The sequence below is a fragment of the Geotrypetes seraphini genome, chromosome 10, assembly GCF_902459505.1.
Source record: "Geotrypetes seraphini chromosome 10, aGeoSer1.1, whole genome shotgun sequence".
NCBI classification, from domain to species: Eukaryota; Metazoa; Chordata; class Amphibia; order Gymnophiona; family Dermophiidae; genus Geotrypetes; species Geotrypetes seraphini.
In genome coordinates, this window is record NC_047093.1 from 62,098,940 (window position 1) to 62,125,533 (window position 26,594).

At 48.2% G+C, this 26,594-nt stretch overlaps 1 protein-coding gene across 2 annotated transcripts in view; it reads right to left on the reverse strand.

Annotated features, from left to right (window-relative positions):
• Positions 1-3,858: 3,858 nt before the first annotated feature.
• ENTR1 (endosome associated trafficking regulator 1) overlaps positions 3,859-26,594 on the reverse strand; it is a 43,903-nt gene continuing 21,167 nt past the window's right edge. The window contains exons 7-8 of one of the 2 annotated variants that reach the window (XM_033960332.1): positions 15,838-15,891; positions 3,859-6,302 (exon numbers count right to left, since the gene is read on the reverse strand). In XM_033960332.1, coding sequence (XP_033816223.1) covers positions 6,261-6,302; positions 15,838-15,891 — 96 coding nt within the window. In that variant the 3' untranslated portion in view covers positions 3,859-6,260. Of the gene's footprint in view, positions 6,303-15,751; positions 15,892-26,594 lie in introns of both variants that reach the window. The other variant, XM_033960330.1, reaches the window with a different exon arrangement.

Genomic DNA, 26,594 nt, shown 5'->3' on the forward strand with positions numbered 1-26,594 from the left:
AATAAAAAAACACAAAGCACACTATACGCTAAGAAAATGTTAATTATCATTCCTATTCTGGGTTTTTTCAAAGAGGTCAAGGCAGATGACTCTAAGCATTGTCACCTCAGTAACAACCATACAAAAATAGACAAATATAACCCCCATCCTTTTTATTAAACCACAATAGCAGTTTTTAGCGCAGGGAACTGCGCTAAATGCCCAGCGCTGCTCTCGACGCTCATAGGCTCCCTGCACTAAAAAACACTATTGCGATTTAGTAAAAAGGGGCCATAGTGCAAAATATAGGCAGCATAAATAAATTCAGACACATTTTGATCACTAAATTGAAAATAAAATCATTTTCCTACCTTTGTTTGGTAATTTCATCTGGTTGCACTTTATTCTTCTGACTGTGCATCCAATATTTCTTCCCTTCTTTCAGCCTCCTGTATGCTTCCTCTCCTCCAGACCTCATTCCCTCCCCCAACTTTTTCTTTCTTTCTCTATGTCTGTCTTTCTCTGATTCTGTGCCCCATTTTTTTGCTTTGTTTCTGGTTCCCTGTCCCACCCCCCCCCCTTCTTTCTTTCTTCTTTCCTTCCTCCGTGCCCCATTTTTTGCTTTTTTTTTCTGGCTCCCTGTCCCCCCCCCCCCCACACACACACCTTCTTTCTTTCTTCCTTTCTTTCTTCCTGCCTCCCCCATGCCACCACCGCCGCGGAATAGGCTGCTGCCGCTGCCGCATCCGGAAACAGGCCTGCTTCTCATCTGCACTGGGCCGATCAACTCTCGCCGCCCGACGTCAATTCTAACGTCGGAAAGGACGTTCCGGGCAGCCAGGCAGCGATTGGCTAGCCAGAACGTCCTCTCGACGTCAGAATTGACATCGGGCCGCCGCGAGAGTTGGTCAGCCCCGCAGGGAAGAGAAGCAGGGAGATCAAAGATACGGTGCCGGCCTGATCCCCGATGGCAGCAGTGAGAAGGGAAGGGAAGCAGGTTGGGCACCACTGCTCTAGACAAGCCACGAGCCGCACGCTAAGGAGAACAGTTGACCGCCCCCCCCCCCCCCTTGGTACGCCACTGGAGCAGCAGCGTGTCTGGCCGGCTCATTCGTTCAAAGCCGCGGGTGGCGGCTCCTTGCGAGATCCGCGCCTGCGTCTGAAGCCTCTCTGATGGTGTGACGTCAGAGAGGCTTCTGATGTAGGAGTGGATAGCGCAAGGAGCCGCCAACCCGCGGCTTTGAACGAACGAGCCGGCTGCTGCTCCAAAAGGAAGAGAACGATTGCCTCCAGACCGCGGGCCGCAAATAAAACCTGGAGAGCCACACGTTGGCCGCGTGTTTGAGACCGCTGCCTTAGAGGGAACACTGCCTAGGATCCTGGGGGAGCCCGGATCCTGGGGGAGCCCGGGCCCCCTGTCACCTCCGGGCCCCTGAATGCAGGACTGGTAGTACTGCCCTGATGGCGGCCCTGGGCATGCATGTTATCCTATTGACACGTTAGCGGTTAGCACATATGTTGATTTAGCGCACGCTAAATCTGCACTAAAACACCTTTGTAAAAGAGGGCCTTAGTGTCTCTGCAGCTTAGTAAAATGAGCCTCTAGTCTAGTGCAGTTTATCTTCAACTGTGTGTCCCGGCCCTAAGAGATTCCAGAATTTATTATTTTTTTAATTCCCTTCATAAGAATACACTAGAATAGATGACATAGACTCTTGTGTACACAATGTTATGAGTGTCTGTGTGCAAAAGGATACAACCACCCAGACAAGCTTCATTCTTTGATGTGATTGGTCCTTGAAAGCTAACAACAATTAAATTTATTTCTAGTTTAATTTTTTATGCAGTAGTTATCCTAACGAGCAACAAAACAATCAAGGCTTTGTTACCATTTGGATCTTCTTATCTTTATGAACTTGGATTTTCAGATCTGACAAATTAAATTGAAAAAAAGGAGAATGACTGCAGATGGTGGATGATGAAATGCATGTTTGCTTGTCAATTATCGAGCTGTGTTTTGAGTTCATTTGCAGTCAAAACCAAGCACATCCATTGCATTGATTAGCAATTCTATCTACTTTAATTGCATCATTGTTACAATTACCTATACATAGATGAAAGAACTTTAAATAAAATAACTCTCAAATTAAATGTTTCATTGGTTTTACAATTTTATAATTTCAGTTATAATGTGCTGTGAAAAACATATGCTCCATTTAGTGTGCCACGAAAAACATTTGTCCATTTAGTGTGCTGGAGCTAAAAATGTTTGAGAAACACTGCTCTAGTGTGTGCTTACCACAGGTTAAAAAACACTATCATGGGGCATGCCCAGGCATGCCCAGGTAGTGTATATAGGTGGTGGTACTCACATACTAAAAAGATTATTATTTTTTAACCCGGGAGGTAGACAGTGGGCTAAATTGGTTAGTGTGTGAGCATGGCTGTTAACTGATTAGCACATGAGCCCTTACTGCCTTCATGCCTTCAGAATAAAAAGGTGGATTTTTAAAATTTTTTTCACTAATGGCCAAGTACTAATTTCCACATTAGCCATTACAGTCAAACCTTGGTTTGCAAGTAACGCAGTTTGCGAGTGTTTTGCAAGACGAGCAAAACACTCCAGCAATTTGTAACTCGCAAACCGAGTGCTGTCTTGCAAAACGAGCAAAATTTACCTGCAGCTTAAATTGATTTTCCAACCCTGCCGCTCCACGATCTCGGCAACATGCTCAGAGCTGAAGCGAGGCATGTTCTGCTCCTCCACCACTCCGTTAAACTAAGCCCCGTGCACGCCCAACCCAAGGGAAGCCAGCAAGGAGCAACAGCCAATCCCAAGTGTTTCACCTGACGTGGGTTGAAAGTGGCACTCAATCAGCTCACGGATCCGGGAAGAGGCGCCGGACCGATGTACCTTCGAGCCGGGAAGAAGACTGACTGGGGCCGGCTTCTTGTTCCCCAGCCGCTGGCGGCGAATGGATCCTGCTCTGAAGGAGAGGGAATGCAGGACTGAAACAGTGCATGAGAGAATGGCTAATAAAGTACGGTAAGTAAATGAGGCGATCTGTGCCGCTCCCACGCCGCTTTATTGTCCTGTCCTAGATCATCAAAGTAACAATCATATACAAAAATCCCGACAGGGATGCTCCCTGTTTCGTTTTACTGGATCAGTATAATTCTAAGCTGGGGGGGTGAAATTGGACGTACCCAAGACGCACCATTAAAGCAAGAGTGAGGAATGATGTGGAACGAATCAACTGAGTTTCCATTATCTCCTATGGGGAAAGTTGCTTTGATATACGAGCGCTTTGGATTACGAGCATGCTTCTGGAACGAATTATGCTCGTAAACCAAGGTACCACTGTATTGAAAAAAATAGAAAAATCTGCCTTTTCCCAGCAGCGCTATAAAGTGGTCACATTAAGGTTACCATAGATTTTTTAGCACTGCTTGGTAAAAGGACCCTTTAGATCAGGGGTGTCAAAGTCCTTCCTCGAGGGCCACAATCCAGTCGGGTTTCCCCAATGAATATGAATGAGATCTATTTGCATGCACTGCTTTAATTGTATGCTAATAGATGTCATGCATATTCATTGGGGAAATCCTGAAAACCCAACTGGATTGTGGCCCTTGAGGACCAAATTTAACACCTGTGCTTTAGACTATGAGCTCTCCAGGGACAAGGAAAATATCTACTGTACCTGAATCCAAAATAAAACTGGTGTGATAGGAAGTATATTCCGCTAAACAGTTCTATTATCTATGTCTAAAGAATGGTATTTTTCTGCTTTGTTAGGCATTAGGGCTGATTCTTCTGCCTGTGATAAGTTTTCAAAAACAATCTTATTAGATATAAGCAGCACAGTTCTAGTCCCATTATATAGAAAACAATAGTCATTTTATTATATAAATTGCTCTTAAATGTATTTACAAAGAGAGAAAAGAAAATTCTCTCTAGTGGCCTTAATTTCCTAAATGACAGAAATTCTATAAGCCAAACCAGAGCAACAAAATATTAACAGGTTAAGGAATATTATTCTGAAATCCATCCAGTTGTTCACAGAAAACATCTAGTTAAAGTGCAAATGTTTTGCTAGTTACTTTAGATTTTTTTTTTCAGAACAGTACCAATACCTTTGCTAAAAACACACTCAAACCTTGCCAGCACTGTTTCTTAATATTGTATACATAAATGTCTTAATTGTCTTACCTAATTTAATTATTTATTTCTGAATGTTTAAAAGTTTGAAGCTGGGAGCACTGTATTTATTTTTCTAACATGAAGGATTAGCCCCGCAGGTTCAAACGAGCAGTTGGCTCTAAGCAGGCACAGAGGCAAAAGCAAGCCAATATGCAACAATTCACTTTCTTCTCCTCTTGCGGTGATTTCAGTGTGTGTCGGGGGGGGGGGGGAGTGGAGGGAAGAGAGAGAGAATGAGAACAGCACAGCTGCTGTTTGTGGCTGTGGGTAACAGGAGACAGGATAAGGTAAGAATGCAATGGGGATGGAGGGAGGAGGAAAGCAAGATAATATGTGCCAGGGTGGGAGGCTTGGTCAGGTGAGTGATGTACAGCCCTAATAAAGGTGGTCCTAATGAGGGCTGAAAGTCTGGTTTTTAGAATATGTCTCAAGCATCTTGATAGGTGATTAAGTAATGTGATGTATGTATAAATATATGGTACATCAAATGTATTTATATTCACATGATTAAAGAACAAGACTAACCCCTCTTGACCAGGACTTCAGCCTCCCCTCCCCAAAAAAAAACATACACATACATTAATCTAGTGGTTTAGGGAAAGGAGTCAACTAGTAGGAATGGAACTTTAAATACACAGAGTGGAGGTCCATTTAAGTACATTGACAAGCTGATGCCCAGAGATTTCCTGATTAAGTAGTTGTCAGCACTCAGCAGTAAGACACAATCTCCAATTCTTATATTTGGTACACTCATGCATAAAGTTTGCAGTAGGTTCCTGTCAAAGAAATCACCTTTAAAATAACTAGCATATAAAGGGCTCATTTTACAAAGCTGCATTACCAATTAGCATGTGCTGAATGCAAAGAAGCCCATGGACTTTGCATTCAGCACGCCACTAAGCAGTAGCATCGCTGTGTAAAAGGAGCCCTAAGATGTTTCCATACACAAAACACCTTTATTTATCCTTTTGTTAATTTCAGGTAGAGCTCTGGTTCAGAAGAATTTTAGCCAGAAAAACTATAAGCAAACAGAACTGTAGTCTGGAAAACATGTCAAACTGGTTAAAAATTGAAATGTGAACAGTACAGCTAATTTTTGATAGCTGAGGCTGTTTAAAATATAAAAATATCAAGACATGAAGCCTATTCTATATTTTCATCTAAGAGGAAGTCTGTTAAAATAAAAAAGGCAGTTTGTACATGTAAGTCTGAAGGACAAAAAGGAACCAAAAGATACTGTCTGCCTGATGCTATTGAAATAGAACCGTTAAAAAGTTAATAGCTTTGGAACCTCTGTGTAAAAATGACTTCCTTGTTTATTTCTATAACATTTACTAATGTATGGCTGCAAAGCTTTCTGTTAAAAAAAAAAAAAGAACAATATCCAAGCGAACTACAATTCAAAGTCGAAGGACAAAGACAAAAGAAAAACTGCAGAAAATAATGTACAAGGGAAATAATCTATTAAAAAGGAACTAATGTAGCAATCAACACTAGATAATAAATAATAAAAATGATAAAAAAGGTTCTCAAGTGTGAGTCCACAGGACCCAACACGGTCCGTGTTTCAGAAAACACTCCTTCCTCAGGGGTCCAAATTGATCTTGTGGCATAAATTCATAGAACCATACTACACAAAACAAATAAAGCCTTGAGGCGTGTGAAAGCTCCAATCCGGTGGTTGTCCGGGGACTAGTGGCTTTTGCTGGCCACTATTCCCTGAACAGCCTCAAGGCTTTATTTGTTTTGTGTAGTATGGTTCCATGAATCTATGCCACAAGATCAATTGGATCCCTGAGGAAGGAGTTTCTGTGGACTTACACTTGAGAACCCTTTTTATCATATTTATTATTTAGCATTGATTGCCACATTGGTTCCTTTTTATTAAAGATTTTGTTCATCCCTTGTAAATCGTTTCTGAAGTTTTTCTTTTGTCTTTGCAAAGCTTTCTGTTGCACATCTGTCTCTATTTTAGTGGTTTCAGTCTGTGTTTGGATTTTTCTTCAGCTGCTTTCTTTTAGTGGTCTTTCATCAATCTTCCTCCTTGAGTTCACTTATTTTGTCCACAGATTTGAGAACTTCAGCCACAAGATTCAAAGAATTTGCTCCAGACATCAACTGCCTGAAGTAAGAAAAACGAGAGTAATGAATAAAGCAGACTGAAATAAGTCATTCAATCTGTGTATACCAGTGTCTCGCAAACTTTGCGAGCCACAGCACACTAAACTGGCGGCTGTGGCTCGAGGGCAACTGAAGTACGTGACTTCGATGCAATGTCACGCACAGCGTGACGTCATCCCGTTGACATCCGTGCATGCATGGAGGCCCTCCAGATTGGGCCCTGAGCCGCCAGTGGGAGATGCAGAAAAGAAAAGGCAAGGAGGAGAGGTGCCAGCAGCAGCTGACTGCCTACAGATGTGCCTCTCGCTGCAAGAGGCACATCCTGTAGGCAGCCAACTGGTGCTGGCGCCTCCTCCTCCCCCCGCCCTCTCCGTCTTGCAGCACAACTGAAATCTTGTGCCACGGCACACATTTTGCAATACACTGGTGTATACAGAATAGCTGCCATTACAAAGCTGTGTTCTTTGCAAACAATCTGTCTTAATCCTCCTTCTCCATACACTTCTACCATACACTTGTTAACTAATTCTCTGTACCTTCATTGCATAAATTGCTCTGAACTGTTTTCTGATATTCTGTAACTTCGCTGTAAATGTACAGTCTCTTAACCTTTAAACCGTTCTGAACTGTTTTGTGGTATTGCGGTATACAAAAATAAAGTTATTATTATTATTATTATTTTCCCCCCCTAGCCATCATCACATCATTTTTGTGGGGACACTGCGTACCAGTGCATAAAACCAACTTTAAGGAATCATGTGACATGCCTTTCTCTGTTGTAATTCCTGGTATGCCCACAGTAAACCCTACTTGATAGCTCGTTTTCCACATGGATACTATTGCAAGTGCTTCCAGTACACTGAGGCATGGAGTGGGCAAAGATTTTAGAGATTAGTAATGAAAGCCAGAAGTGCTTCTGCGGATGGGCATGAACATTTAGATAGGTCATAGACCACAGAGGCAACTCTCTCCTAAAAACTATGTGCTCCATAAGGAGAAATTAGGTCCTAACCTGCTAATTTTCTTTCTTTTAGCCCAGATGCACCAACCTGCCTGATCAGGGCAGGTCCGACAAATTCTTCAATAAATATGCAGATGGGGCGATCAGAGGAATGCCCCCATCTGCTTGCCCAGATTGCTGGTGTGCGATCCCCACGCATGTGCAGACCATTTGCTTTCCCTGTGCATGCGTTTTGTGTCAGTTGGGGGTTTTTTTTACTGTTGTTTTCGGGCCCCAACTCTCCTACCCCTGTTATCCCCGCCGGCGGCGCTCAGCTAGTCATGCCCTGCTCTTTGCGCCTTCCCTGCAGTGCCAGCCCGCGGGTTTAAAGCAGAGCTGCACTGTGGCATGCAGCCCTGCTTTAAACCCACAGGCTCGCACTGCAGGGAAGGCAGCAGAGATCAGTCTGGGCGGTGAGAGAATGAAAGTTGCTTCATTTGTCAGGGAGCCAACAGGCACAGCTCTCCCCTCGGCTGGACAGTGGGAAAAGAAGGGCAGTGAGAGGAGCTAATGTAAAGTTGCTTAAAGTTGCTTCATTGGGAGCCAACAGACACTGCTCTCCCCCTGGCTCGACAGTGGGAAAAGAAGGTTTGTGACTGGTCCCCAGCAGTCGCTTCTTCAGTTGATGGGCCAGCTCAGTCGGTTTAAATTTTTGGTTGATGAATCGCGTCGCTTGCGTTGCATGCGTTTCTCCTTATTTGCATGCACGGATTTGAAGCGGATCGCTGGAGAGGTTAGTGAATGGGGCCGGAGGGAAATTTAATCGTAAAGGGATTGCAAACCAATCGGTACACGATCGGTTTGCTTTGTGAATCTAGCCCTTAGTCCCTCCAGACTGGCACAGAAATGGATGGGTTTACTCTCCTCTGCCAGCAGGTGGAAACTGAGACACTAACTTTTGGCTACAGTATAAATGGGCTGTGCAGTCCCCATTACAATCAGTCTTAACGAATAGCCAAGCAGAAAATAAAAAGGCTGAAAAACAACAACATCCCAATTCCCCACTTACAAGGAGAAAGCAAAGGGAAAACACTGTTGGATACTGATTAGAACAAGAACCTTTCATCAAGTATCTTTCAGAAACACCCCACAGTTTGCCAGCTAAACCAAATGCCGTTGCTCTTTCAAATCTCCCAAAACAACAAAATCCGCAGGAAAAAAAACTCATACTCTTCGTGAAAACACTAAACAAAATGACAGGGTAGGGTCTGTGCCGGTTTGAAGGAACAAAAAGAAAAAATTAGCAGATAAGGACTTAATTTCTCCTTCTTTAGCGCCCCTCCAGACTGGCACAGAAACAGATGGGACGTACCAAAGCTGTACCCATCATAGGTGGGAGCCCCTAAGGTACCCATCATAGGTGGGAGCCACAAAGTCACCAAATACCGCGTCCCGACGCGCCTGAACATCCACATGGTAGTGTCTAAAAAAGGAACGGAGAGAAGACCAAAAGTTTACCATGTAAGAGACCGCAAAAGGAAGACAAAGTGGCAATCTGAATCCGAAGGGAGGACCAGGCAAGGCCTTGCCCCAGGCCATCCTGCAGAAACTTCAGGATATGAGGCAAAGCAGCTCAAAGGGGAACCACGCCACGCCTCAAAAAGACACTAAACATGGATATAAGCCCAAGAGGTGGAAATTCTATGAGACCCTAAGATAGTGGAGATCACCTTATCCGAATATCCCTTCTTGCTTAGATGAGCCCTTTTAAGACAAAAGGGACCCAGATTGAACATTGGAATGGGACTCAGAGTCAGATCGGGTGCGAGGGGTAGTGGGAGAGGATCTGCTACAAGCAAATGAACCAGATCCACATACAACGAGTGCCTTAGCCAGTCCGGAGCCATGAGAATCACATGGCCTGCGTACTGGGCAATCCAAAGAAGAACTCTGCCCACCAGGGCCAAGGAGGAAAGACATTCAGCAGGCTGTCCGTTGGCCAAGCCTGCCCATAGCATTGAGGCCTCAGCCTGGCAATCCCTGCACTGCCTGAAGAACCTCGGTGCTTATGTGTTGATACTTGTTTCTATGAGATCCATGATCAGCCGACTCCAGGACTGAACAATCAATTTGAAGGCTTCCAGCCCGAGACACCACTCAGTGGGATCCAGCGCATGAAGACTGAGAAAATCCACCTGGATATTATCCATGCTGGCAATATGGGAACCTTAGATGTCCCGAAGATAAGCCTTCGCACATTCCATGAGCAGAGAGGTCTCCAGCGCCACTAGATGACTCTTGGTGCCCGCCTGATGATTGACATAGGCCACCACTGTGGCATTGTCTGAGAGGGCTCGAACTGACCTGCCCTCCAGCAAGGACTGGAATTCCACCAATGCTAGCCAAATGGCTCTGGTCTCCAGAATACTGATCAACCAGGATGCTTCCACCAGTGACCAGCAGCCCTGAGCCGAGTGACCAAACATTGAGCTCCCCAACCAAAGAGACTGGTGTCTGAGAAGCACTGTCCATGGGGGCTGATCTAGACTCGCTCCCTGAACCAGATTGTAAGACTGGAGCCACCAGCTTAGGCTGCGCCAAACTAATCCCCGAAGTGAGACCGGAGAGTCCAGATTGTGAATCTGAGGCAAACACCGCCGAAGAAGTGCATACTAAAGAGGACGCATATGAGCCCGAGCCCACTGGACCACTTCCAAGGAGGCTGCCATGGACCCCAAGACCTGCAAAAAGTCTTGTGCCAATGGACATCGGCAATCCATCAGAGAGCAAATCTGCATTTGCAATTTGCACACCCTATTCTCTGGAAGGAAAACTTGCCCCAATCTGGTGCCGAAAAGAATGCCAAGATACTCCAAGCACTGAGAAGGAGTCAACCAGCTTTTGGATAGGTTGACCACCCTGCCCAGGGACTTCAGAAAATCCACAACCTGAGCCATAATCCAGGAACTCTCCTACAAAGACTTTGCTCGAATCAACCAATCGTCCAGATAGGGGTGCACCAGAATGCCCTCCTTACAGAAGGCCACTGCCACAACAATCATAATTTTGGTGAAGATATTTTTTGGACTTAATTTTTTGGACATAATTTTGGTGAAGATAAGCGGCGCCATAGTTAGACCAAAGGGAAGCGCAGAAAACTGATAATGATCTCCCAAAATTGCAAAGTGAAGGAAACGTTGATGGGAGGCCTGAATGGGAATATGCGAAAAATGCCCTCATCGCACAATTGCGGCATCCCAGACGCTGGAATTGCATCTCTGGTGGCAACGGAGAAAAGCAGGTCCTCTCTGGAGGAGGAAAGTGTGGAATCCACACACTGGTTACGCCCCCGACGGGCCGCGGCACACAGAATACACGGCTGCGAAACCGCAAGCAATCCGCCGGATTTACGGCATGAATCCATGCCATCCTGTCCTGAGGTAGCCATCTGTGAAGTTTGGAACAAAAATGAAGCTTCTAAGTCCAAAAAATACAGTTTTAAAACACTTTAAAGAAAATCCAAGATGGCCACCGCAGGTGCCGATTTTGACAGAAAAACGGCCATTAAAAACGCAGGAAAATGGTAAAAATGGGGACCAGGGCATGCAGGAAAACTCCCCAAAACCCTGATTTGAGGACCCCCGAAAATCGGCAAACTCTGTGACTCACAGACAACACAGACATGTGCTGCAATGTATTTCAATGGCAGCCAGCAAAACACAGTGCAAGCATAGGGAGATCATTACCTCAGGAGCTGATTAAACTGGATATTTCAGATCTTCTGGTTGCCTCAACTTCCCTGCCACCTCAGATCACGACCACCAGGACCCCTCAGGGAAATCAGGGAAGATACACGGCGCGGTTCCGATCCCTGCGTACCTCCTCGGAACCGCAGCAGTCTGCGCTCTACCCCTTTGCGTTCGAACCAGGGGAGAGATGGCTCCCAAACCTGGAGACCCGATTCAATCTGCAGGCTGTCCAGAGGGCTTACTGCAGTTTCAGGCTTACAGAGCACCTTCCAGAAGCAGACAAAATGTAAGATGTCTGCGATCTCCCGTCGAAGGATCACTCGCACAGAGTTGATCCGCAGCACTTGGGCAAACCTGCGAAAAAAAGGGACTAGGAAGTGAAAACAAATCACAAGCAGAATTAACTGAGATGAAACCATACAGTGAAGCTGCAGGAACAAACTGAGCAAGACAGGAAGCTCCCGGGTAGGTAGCCCAAAAGGGAGGGATCATCTTTTAGTTGCCCTGCAGCTGAAGCTAATAGAGATACAAGTTCCCATCCGTTCAGCTTCCATAGAATTACGGATTGCAGGGTTTCCATATAAAAGGACAGAACTCTGAGCACTTTGTTGACACCTTTGAGAACCAAAATGGGAAAAAACCCTCTTTTTTGGGCACGACGAAGTAAATGGAGTACCTGCCGGTGCAAATTTCCTGAGGAGGCACTGTGACTACCACTTTGAGGTCCAGCAACCTGAGCAGAGTCCGCCAAAAACCCCTCCTCTTCCAAGCTGCCTGACAAGAAAAGGAGAGGAAACAATCTGGCAAAGATTGTGAAAATTCCAGAGCATCACTGTCCTGAATCACCTCTAGGACCCACTGATATGTTGTGATCTCGGCCCATCCCTGCTAAAACTCCTGCAACCGGGCTCCGAATGGAACCAGGGGAAGGACTAGCAATAAGTCATTGGGCCAGATGGGTGGAAGAGCTGCCTTCGGAGGAGTCGCAACTCCCCCGGTGGGCCCCCCCAAAAGGACTGCATACGTTGGAAGAAACATCCTCTGTAAGGAAAAGAGGTCGCACCTTGGCCAGGGAGGTACCTACAAAATTCACTCAAACGTCCCTGGGCAGAACCATCTCGCGAAACATGGCAAGGTCAGTCTTCTGGTAACCATGGCACCTTAGTCATTCAAGGCCTGAACCAGCTTATCTAACTCCTCCCTGAAAAGAAAGGAGCCCCGGACCAACCCCAAAGCCACAGGGTACGGCAGGTCATTACTCCGAGAGCCATGGACTTGGCCTAGGCATGCAACAGATCATATATGGCATCAGAGAGATAAGAAGCGCCCAACTCAATCTTAGCAACTTCCTGATCCACTAAAAACCAGTCAGCCATCTCACGGTCAAGAACTCTCTCAGACCACCGGAAACAAGCCCGGGCTACCAGACCACCACAAATCGCTGCCTGGACCGCCAGGGCAGCCACATCAAAACTTAGTTTAAGTAGAGCCTCCATTTTATGGTCCTGAGAGTCTCTTAGGGCTGAGCCACCTTTCACCAGCATGGAATGTCTGTGCGCAATAGCTGAGACCACCGTATCCACCACCGGATACTTAAAGGTTTCTCTATCCCCATCAGGAATGTGGTTATGGACCACGTCAAGCGAAAAAGCGCATTTGGAACTTTCCATTGAGCATGCACTACATCCCGAATATCCTGATGCATAGGGAAAGAGCGAGATGCTCACCGGATCCCTGTAAGAAGAGGGTCCACAACACGAGGGGGGTCCTTAGCTTCCTCTTCAAAGTGTAAAACAAAACACTTGAAGGATGAGCTCCTGCAACTCTTCCTGATGAAATATGCACACAACCGATGCATCCTCGCCAACCGGCACCTCTGAAAAATCTCCATCCAAAACATCAGGTCCCCCTAATGGATCTGGAAGGACCTCCCCAAGATCCAAGTCCCCATCTGGTGAAAACATATCAGCCAGAAAAGAATCCTCGTCCTAAGACATGGCCGCTTGGATGAATAAAGGCAGCTGTAGCAGGAGACTGAATGGGGGCGGCCATGGAAGGGAAAAAGACCCCCAGATGACCCCGAGACCCGGGAAACCAAAGCAGGACCCTCAGCCACCTGCAAATAAGCCTTGCACATGGCTAATAAAATCAGGGCTAAACAACTCTGGTGGCAATCCAGAAATCATAGCAGGTGCAGAAAACACATTTAAGACCTGTTCCTGTCTCTCTAAGACAAGAGGAAGGTCGCCTGAGACCATGGGCAAAATGGACGCTCTTCCCGCCAAAACTGAGGAAAAGGCTGTCGCTAAACTTTCACCTGAAATAATATGCGGCACCAAAATCAAACTTGGCCCCACCACTACAGAAACACCACTAGCAGCCCCAGCTGCAGCGATAAGGGAATCCCTAGCCTCCCCAGCAGTCTGCAACACCAAATGTGCCAGACCACTGGCAGATGAAGAAACCCCGGTGTGGGCAGCAGGTGAGGCCTGGGCGTCACCACCGCCTCCCGACAGTGTGCGCACGAAGGGGAGCCTGACATGCCAACTCCTGAAGCCGGGTTCCCCTCGAGGTGGCCAGAACATTTTGTGCACCCGCCAGCCACATCCACTGCTCGGCACCCACATAAAATGCACTTGTGCTACTTTTTTGACGCGCTCATACTGAATGCGCCAAAAACCCAAGCATAATGCTATACTAAAACAGCAGCATCAGTATACTCCTTTTATATCTCTTATGTCTTTTTTTTAAACTTCTCACAGCTCACCAACTGTCTCAAGAGAGCAGACCCCACAGGCACTCTAAACTGTAGTCTGTGCCGAACAGGTGACCAGGTGTATAGTCGAGTCTCCTCTACATTCAGAAAACCTGGGGAGATGGGGGGAGGGACTCAACCCTTCCGAGTGTGGCCTCCCACTCGAGGTCAGTAGGACCCCCGAGAGCATCCCTTAAGCTCTGTCTGGACAGCATAAGGGACAAGAAAGATTCACTAAATCAGATCCAACAGGCCCAAAACAAACCTCAGCACAGACTGCATAAGCTTACCACTCCACCTGCTGGAGACTGAGAAAAGACCGATTGTAATGGGGACTGCACAGCCCACTTGTACTGTAGCCAAAAGTTAGTGTCTCAGTCTCCACCTGCTGGCAGAGTAGTGTAAACCCATCCATTTCTGTGCAGGGACATGGGGAAAAAATTTGTCCCTGTCTCCGTCCCCGCAAACCATCTGATCCCATCCACACAAACCTAAAATAGTTTTATACTGAACTTATTTTATTAAAGTACAAAAAGAAACAATATTCTGTACAACTGTCATTTTATAAATCAAAGTTTTGGCTACTGAACTAGAGAAAGAGATGTTCAGCTGACAGGGCTTTGTTTATAAATATTTATCAACCCAACTAATATACTACTTTATCCTAGAGCAAAAAAAAAAAAAGAAATAGAAATGTTTTTTTCTACCTTTGTTGTCTGGTTTCTGCTTTCCTCATCTTCTCCTCATTCAATTCCTTCTATCTACTATCTACCTCTCTCCTTTCCCTCTCCCCCCCCCCCATTGGTCTGGCACCCATCTTCTTCCCTCCGCTCCCCCCATAGTCTGGCATCTCTCTCTTCCCCATTTCCCTTCAGCATCTGTTCCTCTCCACTCCCTCTCTCTATCCCCCTTCACGTGATCCAAGCATCTCCCTCACTCCCTTCCCCTTACGGTAAGGGAACTTCCTATCTCAGGGTTTGGCCAGCTAGCTAAGTGTGGCTCTTGAGATGTTTCAGCTGTTACTCTTTGTTTCTGGAAAGTGTCAGAGATGCAGAGCCAGCTCCCCGCCTTCCCCTCATTCCCCCACACGTGGCACAAGACCATAGCCAAACCCTTACTGTTTAGTCTGTTCTGCATGTGTGTTTGCAAACACTGACTGAATGCCAAGCTAATAGAACGTCAGTGGTGACCTCACGATGTGGCTAAGAGCCCTTCATGCAGGACTAATAACGCTATAGTCCTCCTCCCCCTTCTTCCATTATTTATCTGGCATGCTTACTTAAGTCAGCGGAAGACAAATTTATCCAGAGAACTTTTCTAAAACTGCACAGAGAGAAGAGAAAGGAAAGTGTCCCTCATAATAATTTAGCTTTCTTCTCCAAAGTCTGCTTCTTTATCGAGGACGTGAGTGCTGCTAATGTCTCTTGGACGTCATCACAGCTGCAGCCGTCCGGTCATCTCCCTCCCTTCCCCTTACCTTCAGGCAATTTAGAATTTTTTTCTACAAGCAGCCAGAGCCGCTTGTGGCTGCCAGAAAGTCCTCCTCTGACGCAACTTCTAGTTTCCGGTTGTGTCAGAGGAGTACTTTCCGGCAGCCACACATGGCTCCGGCTGCTTGTAGAAAAAAGTTCTAAATTGCCCAAAGAGAAGGGAGGGAGGTGCCCGGATGGGCGGCGGCGATCTTTAGGAAGGAGGGAGGGGACTGTACGCGATCGGTGACCGCGCACGTTCCCTCCCTTAACTGCGGAGAAAAGGCCATTCACCGCTCCACGGTTACTATTTTTCCCCCCACCCTTTTGGCAGGTTACCCTTGGCTAGCCATGGGTAACAACCACCGTGCCATTCTTTAGTCTGGAGGGATGCAAAAGAAGCTATCACTTAAGGAGATTTTTTTTTACAACACCCTAAAATTCTATACCATTTGTTAATTATTAACAAGAAAATGAGATACATAATTGAAGATACATGTCAAATATGAAAGTGCACTCTATTTAAAGAATACTTACGTTACAAAAGACTGTACATTATTTATCACTTTATGGAGATTCTCTAAGGCAATTTGTGTGTTCTGTTTTACAGCAGCCCCACTCACTTTTTCTGCTAGACGGAGAGCTTCGTTCTCAGCACTGCACTTCCCCAGCTCAGTCTGTCAAAGAAAAGACCTTAGTGAAGCCTTATTGTATCAATACTGTTCTTCAGCCCACTCTGTAAAATCAGTTTTGAGAAATTCTGAAAGTAAGCAAGCAGATTAGAGTGTAATGTTACCACAGCTGCATTGCTTGGCTGGTTTTTATATGAATTATTACCGAGGCAGCAAAGACGAGTGTATCGTGCCATCCCCTTATTTAATAAACTACAAGGAGACATAGACTACAGTTAAACAATATTTTAATAAGAAAACAGTCAAATTAGAAGTTGTCAAATTAGAAGATGCCAGAATAAGGAGAAATTAGGTTCTTACCTGCTAATTTACTTTCTTTTAGCTTCTCCAGACCAGTAGAGGTTAATCTTTACAAATGGGTATATATCCAATCATGACCAGCAGGTGGAGACTGAAAACAAAACTGTGGGACAGTATATAATATACTCCCTTCTCTATTTACATCAGTCTGCCGAATAGCCAAGCCGCAAACGACTTAGCCAAATTTTTCAATGAAAAGATTTCCACCATAAGGAGCTCTTTCCCCTCAGCAGTCTCTTACAATTCTCTTCCTCCCAATGACTCAAACCCTATCCCAGCAGATAGATCCTGGATGACATTTGAACCCATATCTGAACCCCAGATCTCTAAACTCTGCCTCAGACTGAAATCCTGCAAATGCATCTTAGATCCTTTCCCATCCCACCTTTATGAAAACATTCCTGCACAGGCCATCTCCATCCTTACGAGACTCATTAACTCTGCTCTACTATCAGGCTTGTTCTCCAAAAAAAATGGGCCACATTGCCTTGTCACCTATTCTGAAAAAAGCCGATCTCGACCCCTCCCTACCATCAAACTACCGTCCCATAGCAAATATCCCTCTACTTACCAAACTTCTAGAAACCATAGTTGCTACCCAGCTCTCCTCCTATCTCGAGAGATTCTCCATTCTTCACCCCTACCAACATGGCTTCAGACCCTGCTTTAGCACTGAATCCCTCCTAGTTTCCCTAATTTCAAAGGTACAACAACTACACTCACGTAACAAATTCGCTGTCCTACTACAATTCGATCTTTCCGCTGCTTTTGATGTCGTCCATCACGACATACTACTTTACCAACTTTCCGAGATTGGAATCGACTCCACCGTCCTAATATGGTTCTCAAACTTCTTACGCTCCCGTTCCTACACCGTCAACACAAATGGCACCATGTCCACTCCTTGGACTCCATCTTGCGGTGTCCCTCAAGGATCACCCCTTTCCCCTATTCTCTTTAACATCTACATGTCCTCCCTGAAACTCTTTCAACTATCACCCCTGGAAACAATCTACACTTATGCAGATGACATCCTTGTCCTCCTTGAGACTGACCAGAACCTCACCAACCTCCACGAAAACATTACAGCTTGCATATTGAGACTCCGTGCCTAGTCCCTCTCGGTACAGATGAAACTAAACGAATCTAAAACAAAACTACTCTGGCTCGGCCCAAAATTCGAACACCTGCCCACACTTTTCACACTACCCACAGGCGATACACTACAGCTCGAGTTCTCATGCAAGGTCCTTGGTATCACTATCGATTCCTCTCTCTCCCTCAATGACCACCTCAACTCCTTGGCAAAATCATGCTTTTTCAGCCTTCACAAGCTGAGGAAAGCTAGATCCTACTTCAGCCAACAACACTTTGCCATCCTTGTCCAATCCATCATCCTCTCCAAACTAGATTACTGCAACGCCATCTACTTAAATCTATCAAAAAAAAGTATTCTAAGACTCCAGCTAATCCAGAATACTGCAGCCAAACTGATCTTCTCAAAACGCAAGTCTGACTATGCCTCCTCACTCCTTGCCAAACTTCATTGGCTCCCAATAATCTCCAGAATCCATTTCAAATGTTCCTGCCTGGCTTTCAAGATCATTCACGGAATCCTGCCTCCTTTATCCCACTGTCTTTCAACTCCTCCAGTCCCGACTCCTCCAGAATTGCCCAAAGTCTTAAACTAGCCTTCCCCTCTCCATGCGGCATCCACTATTCAGGCAAACTGGGAAAATCCCTTCTCTTCAAAATCACAGGTCTTTGGAACGACCTCACCACCCCGCTGCGGAACCTGAGCTCCCTTCAGTTATTCCGCAAACAACTGAAAACCTGGCTTTTCAGCAAATTGTAGCTCTATCCTTCCCCCCTTTCTCTCCCCCCTTCTACACATAAGTTCATGTAATCCTTTTTCTTCTTCTCTACCCACTATTTTAAGTTCTTGTAAACCGTGTCAAGCTCCATTCTCATGGAGATGATGCGGTATATAAACTTAAGGTTTAGATTAGATTAGATTAGATTAGAAAGAAACAATACTCCGAATAGGAGTAACAACTAACATACCCAAATGCTGTTGGAAAATGCAGAGGAGAAATACCAGAAGGAAAAATGTCCCCACAGTTCGCCAGCTAAACCAGCCGAGCCACAGCCGCTGTTCTTTAATTCTTCCCGGCCCTAGAAAAATACTAGAACCTGCAGCAAAAAACAAAACTGCCCGCGCAACAGAACCAACACACCAATAACAGACAGGGTGGGGACCTCTACTGGTCTGGAGAAGCTAAAAGAAAGTAAATTAGCAGGTAAGAACCTAATTTCTCCTTCTTTAGCACTCTCCAGACCAGTAGAGGTTAATCTTTACGAATGGGACGTACCAAAGCAGTCCCTCACACGGGCGGGACCCCCGAAGGGCTGACACCAGAACATGCACACCGAACACCGCATCTTGACGCGCCAGAACATCTACCCGAAAGAGTCTGACAAAGGAATACAAGGAAGACCAAACTGCAGCCTTACAAATGTCCACTGGAGGCACGAGCGACGACTCAGCCCAAGAAGCCGCCTGACCCCGAGTAGAATGAGCTTTGAGAAACTCCGGAACGGGCTTCTGCCCCAGAAGAGAAGCGGAAGCAATAGTCTCCTTGATCTAGCGTGCAATAGTAGCCTTAGAAGCGCCAGCCCCCCTAAGAGGACCAGTCAGAAGGACAAAGAGATGATCTTATTTCCTGATCTCCTGGGTCTACTGCACATAAGAGCGAAGGACCCGACCAACATCCAACTTGCACAGCTGTCTTTGCTCAGAAGAGCCCTCCCAACTACCCAAGACCGGGAGGACCACAGATTGATTGACATGAAAAGGAGAAACTACTTTCGGCAGAAAAAGAAGGAACAGGCCTCAAGACAACCTGCTCCCTAGAAAACTCCAAGAAGGGAGCCCTACAAGAGAAAACCTGTAGCTCAGAAACACGCCTAGCGGAAGAAATGTCCACCAAAAAGACCGCCTTCAGAGTAGTCTTTCAAAGAGCAGCCGCTCAACGGTTCGAAGGGCGGGTGCATCAGAATAGAGAGAACCAGACTGAGATTCCAAGAGGGAACAGAGGGCTGCATGGGAGGCCTGAGCACCTTGGCCGCCCGCAAAAAGCGAATCACATCAGGAATGGCTGTCAAACGCTGACCTGTCACAAACTCCCGAAAGGCTGACAAGGCCACAAGCTGAACCCGGAGAGAAGCCGAAGCCAGGCCTCTATCCAGGCCATCTTGCAAGAACTCTAGGATGTTAGGCACAGAAGCGCGAAGAGAGACCACTCCCCGCACCTGGCACCACCCCTCAAAGAAGTGCCAAACCCACACAGAAGCCTGAGAGGTAGAAAGCCTCCAGGCAAGAGTGTAGAGATCACCCTATCTGAATACCCCTTCTTACCAAGGCGACCCCTTTCAAAAGCCAAGCCGTAAGACAGAAGGGAGACGGGTCGAATATGGGAATGGGACCCTGCGTCAGAAGATCGTCCAAGGGAGGCAGAAGAAGAGGATCCGCCACCAGAGTGTCACCAGATCCGCGTATCACGGATGTCGAGGCCAATCTGGAGCCACCAGAACCGCCAGACCCGGATGGCGAACAATGCGGAGAAGAACTCTGCCCACTAATGACCACGGAGGGATCATGCACAACAGCCCCTCTGTTGGCCATGGTTGAACCAGAGCATCCAGACCCTCGGCCAGTCCATCCCTGCGACGACCGAAGAAGTGGAACACCTCGGCATTGCCACTAGTGGCCATCAGGTCCATCAGGGACTGACCCCAAGCCTGCACTATCAACTGAAAAGCCACGGGGCTGAAACACCACTCTCTGGGATCTAAGATGTGACTGAGAAAGTTCACCTGAACATTCTCCACCCCGGCTATGTGAGAGGCCGAGAGGTCCAGAAGGCGTGACTCTGCCCAAAGCATGAGCCAAGCCTCCTCCTCCGCCATCTGAGCGCTCTTTGTGCCCCAACGATTGACAGAAGCCACCGCTGTGGCATTGTTAGACAGGACTCTGACCGACTTGCCCATCAAGAAGGAGCGGAAGGCTAACAGCGCCAGACGGACGGCTCTGGTCTCCAACACGTTGATCGACCAGGACGCCTCTTCCATGGACCAGGTGCCCTGAGCTGAGTGACCTAGACACTGAGCCCCCCCAACCGAGGAGACTGGCATCCGTGAGAAGCACCGTCCACTGCGATAGATCCAGACTCACCCTCTGGAGCAGATGAGAGGTCTAGAGCCACCAATGAAGACTGCAGCGCGCCAAGCCTCGCAGAGGGACAGGACCTCCAAACTGTGCCTCTGGGGTGACCATCTACGGAGCAGAGCATACTAAAGAAGCACATGTGGGCCCGCGCCCACCTCACAACATCCAGGAACGCTGCCATCGACCCCAAGACTTGGAGGAAATCCTGCGCCCGAGGACACCGGGACGCCAAAAGAAGGCGAATCTGATATTGCAATTTGCTTACTCAGGCCTCTGGAAGGAAGACCTTCCCCAAGGAGGTGTCTAACAGAACCCCAAGGTACTCCAGATGCTGAGCTGGGACCAACCGACTCTTGGAAAGGTTGACCACCCAGCCCAGTGACCGGAGAAACTCAACCACCCGAGCCGTAACTCGGGCGCTCTCCTGCAACGACTTCGCCCGAATCAACCAGTCATCCCAGTAGGGGTGCACCTCCCTGAGGTCGGACGGACCCCCAAACAGGGCCCGCCCAAGCTCTGTCCGGCCAAAAACAGGGACTAGAACCCCCTAAACAAATTCCAACAGCCCTACCAAGGGAGATGGGTACAGATCACTCAACACCTGCTGGAGACTGAAAGAAGACTGATGTAAATAGAGAAGGGAGTATATTATTTATCCCAGGACAAGCAGGCAGGTATTCTCACTAGTGGGTGATGTCATCTGACAGAGCCCCAATACGGACGTCTCACAAGCATGTCTTGCTTGAAGAAACTCTGAAGTTTCGAGATGCCCGCACCGCACATGCGCCAGTGCCTTCCCGCCCGATGGTCCGGGCGTGTCTCCTCAGTTCTTTTTCTTCCGCGGAGCTGAGAAGTTCACTTCAATTCTGCGCCAATGGAACCCGTTTTTTTGACTTCTGCATAGCCACGGATTGAGTTCTTTTGCTCTTGCCGTGCGTTTGTTTCTTTCTTTGATTTCTTTTTAATAAAAAAAAATTTTCTTCCGACATCTGGTCGGCCGCGTGGCTTGGGCCCCGCGCCTTCGACCTTGCGGCGGAGCTTTTCCGGCCTATGTCCCAGCCGATCACTGGCTTTAAAAAGTGTAGCAAGTGCCAGTGCGCGATTTCGCTCACGGATCCGCATCGACGCTGCCTGCAGTGTCTGGGTCCGGAACACCTTCCGAAATCGTGCCGGCCTTGCTCCACTCTCACAGCGCGTGCGTTTAAACGCCGCTGTTTGTTGTGGGAGTCGATGTTCAAGATGGAAGCTGTGTTGGATCCTTCGGCTTCGACATCGACTGGTGCTTCGACTCCGTCTGCGAAGCCCTCTGCGGCTTCGGGCCTTCTGAAACCGGCATCGTTTACTCCGGTTTAGGCCTCGACCTCGGCGCCGGTGCCTTCCTCCGTCTCCTTGGAACAGGTACCGACCCCTACAGTTCCACCGGTGGTGCTCAAAGTGCCGAAGGCTGGCAAGCAAAAGCACTCGGCACCGAAGAGACCGTGCAGAAGGGCCCCCTTTTGGTGCGGATCCCTCCATATCGGCTTCGTTGAGGTCCATTTTGGAGGCTCAGTTTGTGGAGCTCATGGGACCCCGGCTGATTGCCATGATCCAGGGTGACCTCCCAGTTCCGATTCCGAGGGGCGGGCCGCCCCCTCCTCCGCGACGCACGACCTCGTTGCTCGGCGAAGAGGAGCGGCGGTCGATGGCCGGTCCCTCGAGGAAGGCCTCCTTTAGCGACATGCCTCCCTTGGAACCGATCCCCTCAAGGAAGGCCTCCCTTAGTGACTTGCCTCCTTTGGAGCCTATTACCCCTCCCCATGACACAGTGTGGCATCCACCCTCGGGACCTTCCAGCCCTGGGCATAGCAAGAAACAGGACGAGTTCTTCCGAACCCCCTATCAAGTATGGGCGTCGTCGCGGGAGGCGTCGAATCTTCCGCCTCTCCGATCTACGGCCTCGAGTCCTATCTGCTCTTTGGAGGCTTCTGGGGATCAGTATTCTCATCGGCGGTCTCGATCCCCCTCCAGGCATCGAGAGGGGCATCGATCCAGGCACTCTTCGAGGCATTCCTCTCGGCACTCGACCGTCTCTCCTCAAAAGAAATTGCCTCAAATGGGGTACTCTGCTTCAGCTGAGTCTCCTCCTCCGGGTCCGGAGTTCGAGGACACCGAGGTTTTTCACTCACCCTGTTGTTCGCAGGCCTCTGTAGAACCCGAGACCTCGTCTTCTTCCAGTCCTTCTCGACGACCGGCGCTGGCGGGCCAGCTGTCTTTTTCCTCGTTTCTAAGACAAATGGCGGATGACCTGGACATTACCCTCGATTCTGGTTCTCGATACTCCAAGGAGTACCTCGATACCATGCACTTGCCTCATCCCCCAGCCGAGTCCCTGCGCCTGCCTCTGCATAAGCTCCTCGACCAGACCTTCATGAGATGTTTTGAGTCTCCTTACTCTATCCCTGCGGTCCCTGGAAAATTAGATGCTCAGTACCGCACGGTGCATCATAAGGGCTTCGAGGGTCCTCAACTTTCGCATCAGTCCCTTCTGGTCGAATCCTCTCTCAAGCGGTCTCATCCATCCCAGGTGTATGCTTTGGTGCCTCCGGGCCGCGAGGGCAGAACCATGGATAAGTTTGGACGACGCATCTATCAGAATTCTATGATGGCGTCCCGAGTTCTGAATTATAATTTCCACTTTGCCACTTATTTGGAATTCTTTCTTCTTGTACTTCGGAAGTTTACGCCCTACATCGAGTCCCAGGCTCGTTTTGAGTTTGAGGAGGTAGTTGCTTCGCTGTCCCAGCTTCGTCTTCAGTTGATGCAATCTTCCTATGATACCTTCGAGCTCTCGGCCCGGGCTGCTGCCTGCTCTGTGGCGATGCGCCGTTTGGCCTGGCTGCGTACCATTGACATGGACCCGAATCTTCAGGACCGGCTGGCAAACGTTTCGTGTGCTGGGGCGGACCTTTTTGACGAATCCATCGAGACAGTCACGAAGAAATTGTCTTCATGAAAAGTCCTTTCAGTCCATTCTTCGGCCAAAGCCTAAGCCTCAGCAGTCTCGGCCCTCTCGACCGCCCTTGATTTATCAACGGCGTTATCAACCGAGGCAAACTCCACCTGCGAGTCAACCAGCGAAGCGGCAGCCTCCTCTGAAAGCTCAGCAAAAGCCTCAGCCGTCTACTGTCCCCAAGGCTCCTCAGCCTTTTTGACTGTCTCTTAGAGAGTGTAACCAACCTCGTTCTGCCTCCTCCTGTTTTTCCCATCGGGGGGCGCCTCCATCATTTTTATCATCGCTGGGAGGCTGTCACCACCGACCTCTGGGTCCTTACTATCATCAGGGAAGGGTACTCTCTTCAATTCCATCGGGTACCTCCGGACCACCCTCCAAGAGAGTATCCTTCCAACTTGACTCAGACCGCTCTTCTTCTTCAGGAAGCTCAGGCTTTGCTCCGGCTTCGTGCAGTCGAGCCGGTCCCTGTGGACCAGCGCAACCGGGGGTTTTACTCCCGGTACTTTCTTGTCCCGAAGAAGACGGGCGACCTGCGACCCATTCTGGACCTCAGGGTCCTCAACAAGTTCTTGGTCAAAGAGAGATTTAGCATGCTGACCCTAGCTTCTCTCTATCCCCTCCTATAGCAGAACGACTGGTTATGCTCTCTGGATCTCAAGGAGGCCTACACTCACATTCCCATTCATCCGGCCTCTCGCAAGTTCCTCAGATTTCGGGTGGGACATCTACATCTGCAGTACCGAGTGCTTCCGTTCGGCCTGTCCTCATCTCCCAGAGTCTTCACGAAGTGTCTGGTGGTGGTGGCCGCTGCACTCCGGTCCCGGGGTCTTAAGGTATTTCCCTACCTCGACGACTGGCTCATCAAGGCCCCCTCGGCTCCAGAAGTCATCTCGGCGACCCTGGCCACTATTTACTTCCTGCAGAGTTTGGGTTTCAAGATCAACTTCCCCAAATCTCATCTACAGCCTACCCAGTCTCTCCCCTTCATCGGGGCGGTCCTGGACACCGTTCAGCTCAGAGCATTTCTTCCTCCTCAGCGCCTCGATGCTCTTCTTCACCTCTGCCAGTCGGTGTCTTCTCGCCAGTCCATATCGGCGAGACACATGATGGTTCTCCTGGGCCACATGGCCTCTACAGTTCATGTGACGCCTTTTGCCAGACTTCACCTCAGAATTCCTCAGTGGACCCTGGCTTCTCAATGGTCTCAAGTGTCAGATCCGTTGACTCGGCACATCGTAGTAGTCACTCCTGCTCTTCGGCAGTCTCTACTTTGGTGGATGACCTCTTCGAATCTATCCAGAGGTTTGCTGTTTCACACTCCTCCCCACCAGAGGGTTCTCACGACAGATTCATCGACCTATGCCTGGGGAGCTCATCTGGATGGTCTTCGCACTCAGGGATTCTGGACCAGTGCGGACCGACTCCATCAAATCAATCTTCTGGAGCTCAGAGCCATCTTCAATGCTCTTCAAGCGTTTCAACATCTGCTTCACGACATGGTGGTCCTCATTCGCACAGACAATCAGGTCGCCATGTATTATGTCAACAAGCAGGAGGGCACGAGCTCGGTCTCCCTCTGCCAGGAAGCTCTCAGAGTCTGGGATTGGGCGGTTCGCCACAATACCTTCCTCACAGCTGTCTACATTCAGGGTAAGGACAATGTCCTGGCAGACAACCTAAGTCGTCTTCTCCAGCCTCACGAATGGACACTCCATTCCGAGCCCCTTCATCAGATATTTGCACTTTGGGGGACGCCTCAGATCGACCTCTTTGCGGCTCCCCACAACTTCAAGCTGCCTCACTTCTGCTCCAGGATCTACACTCCTCATCGTCTCGAGGCAGATGCCTTTCTGCTGGATTGGGGGAATCGCTTTCTGTATGCGTTTCCTCCTTTTCCTCTCATTCAAAAGACTCTGGTCAAGCTGAAGTCCGACCATGCCACCATGATTCTGATAGCTCCTCGGTGGCCCAGACAACCTTGGTTCTCCCTTCTACTTCAACTCAGCAGCAGGGAGCCGTTCCTTCTTCCAGTGTTTCCTTCACTGCTTACTCAGCATCAGGGATCTCTACTTCACCCCAACCTGCAGTCTCTCCACCTGACAGCTTGGTTCCTCTCAACGTGACTCCTCACCAGTTTTCCCAGGCGGTGAGGGATGTCTTGGAGGCTTCCAGGAAGCCTGCTACTCGTCAATGCTACTCCCAAAAATGGACTAGATTTTCGTCATGGTGTGTTTCCAACTCTAAGGAGCCTCAGCGAGCCTCCCTATCCTCTGTTTTGGACTATCTTCTGCACCTGTCTCAGTCTGGTCTCAAATCTACATCTATACGAGTCCACCTGAGAGCTATTGCGGCTTTTCATCAGCCTCTACAAGGGAAACCTCTCTCTGCTCATCCTGTGGTTTCCAGGTTTATGAAAGGACTTTTCCATGTCAATCCCCCTCTCAAACCTCCTCCAGTGGTTTGGGATCTCAATGTTGTCCTTTCTCAGCTTATGAAACCTCTTTTCGAGCCTCTCAGCAAGGCTCCGCTAAAGTTTCTCACTTGGAAAGTGGTTTTTCTAGTAGCCCTCACGTCTGCTCGCAGGGTCAGTGAGCTTCAGGCCTTAGTGGCGGATCCACCTTTCACAGTATTCCATCATGACAAGGTGGTCCTCCGCACTCATCCTAAATTCCTTCCTAAGGTGGTCTCTGAATTTCATCTCAACCAATCCATTGTACTTCCAGTGTTTTTTCCAAAGCCTTATTCTCATCCTGGAGAATCAGCTCTTCATACTCTGGACTGTAAGCATGCTTTGGCTTTCTACTTGAATCGCACCAAGCCACACAGAACTGCTCCTCAACTTTTCGTCTCCTTTGATCCAAACAAGTTGGGACGACCTGTATCGAAGCGCACCATCTCAAACTGGATGGCGGCTTGTATCTCTTTCTGCTATGCCCAGGCTGGATTGCCCCTTCCCAGTAAGGTCACAGCCCATAAGGTCAGAGCAATGGCAGCCTCAGTAGCCTTCCTCAGATCGACACCGATTGAGGAGATTTGTAAGGCTGCCACTTGGTCCTCAGTTCATACGTTCACCTCTCATTATTGTCTGGATACTTTCTCCAAACAGGATGGACAGTTTGGCCAAACAGTGTTACAAAATTTATTCTCCTAAGTTGCCATCTCTCCCAC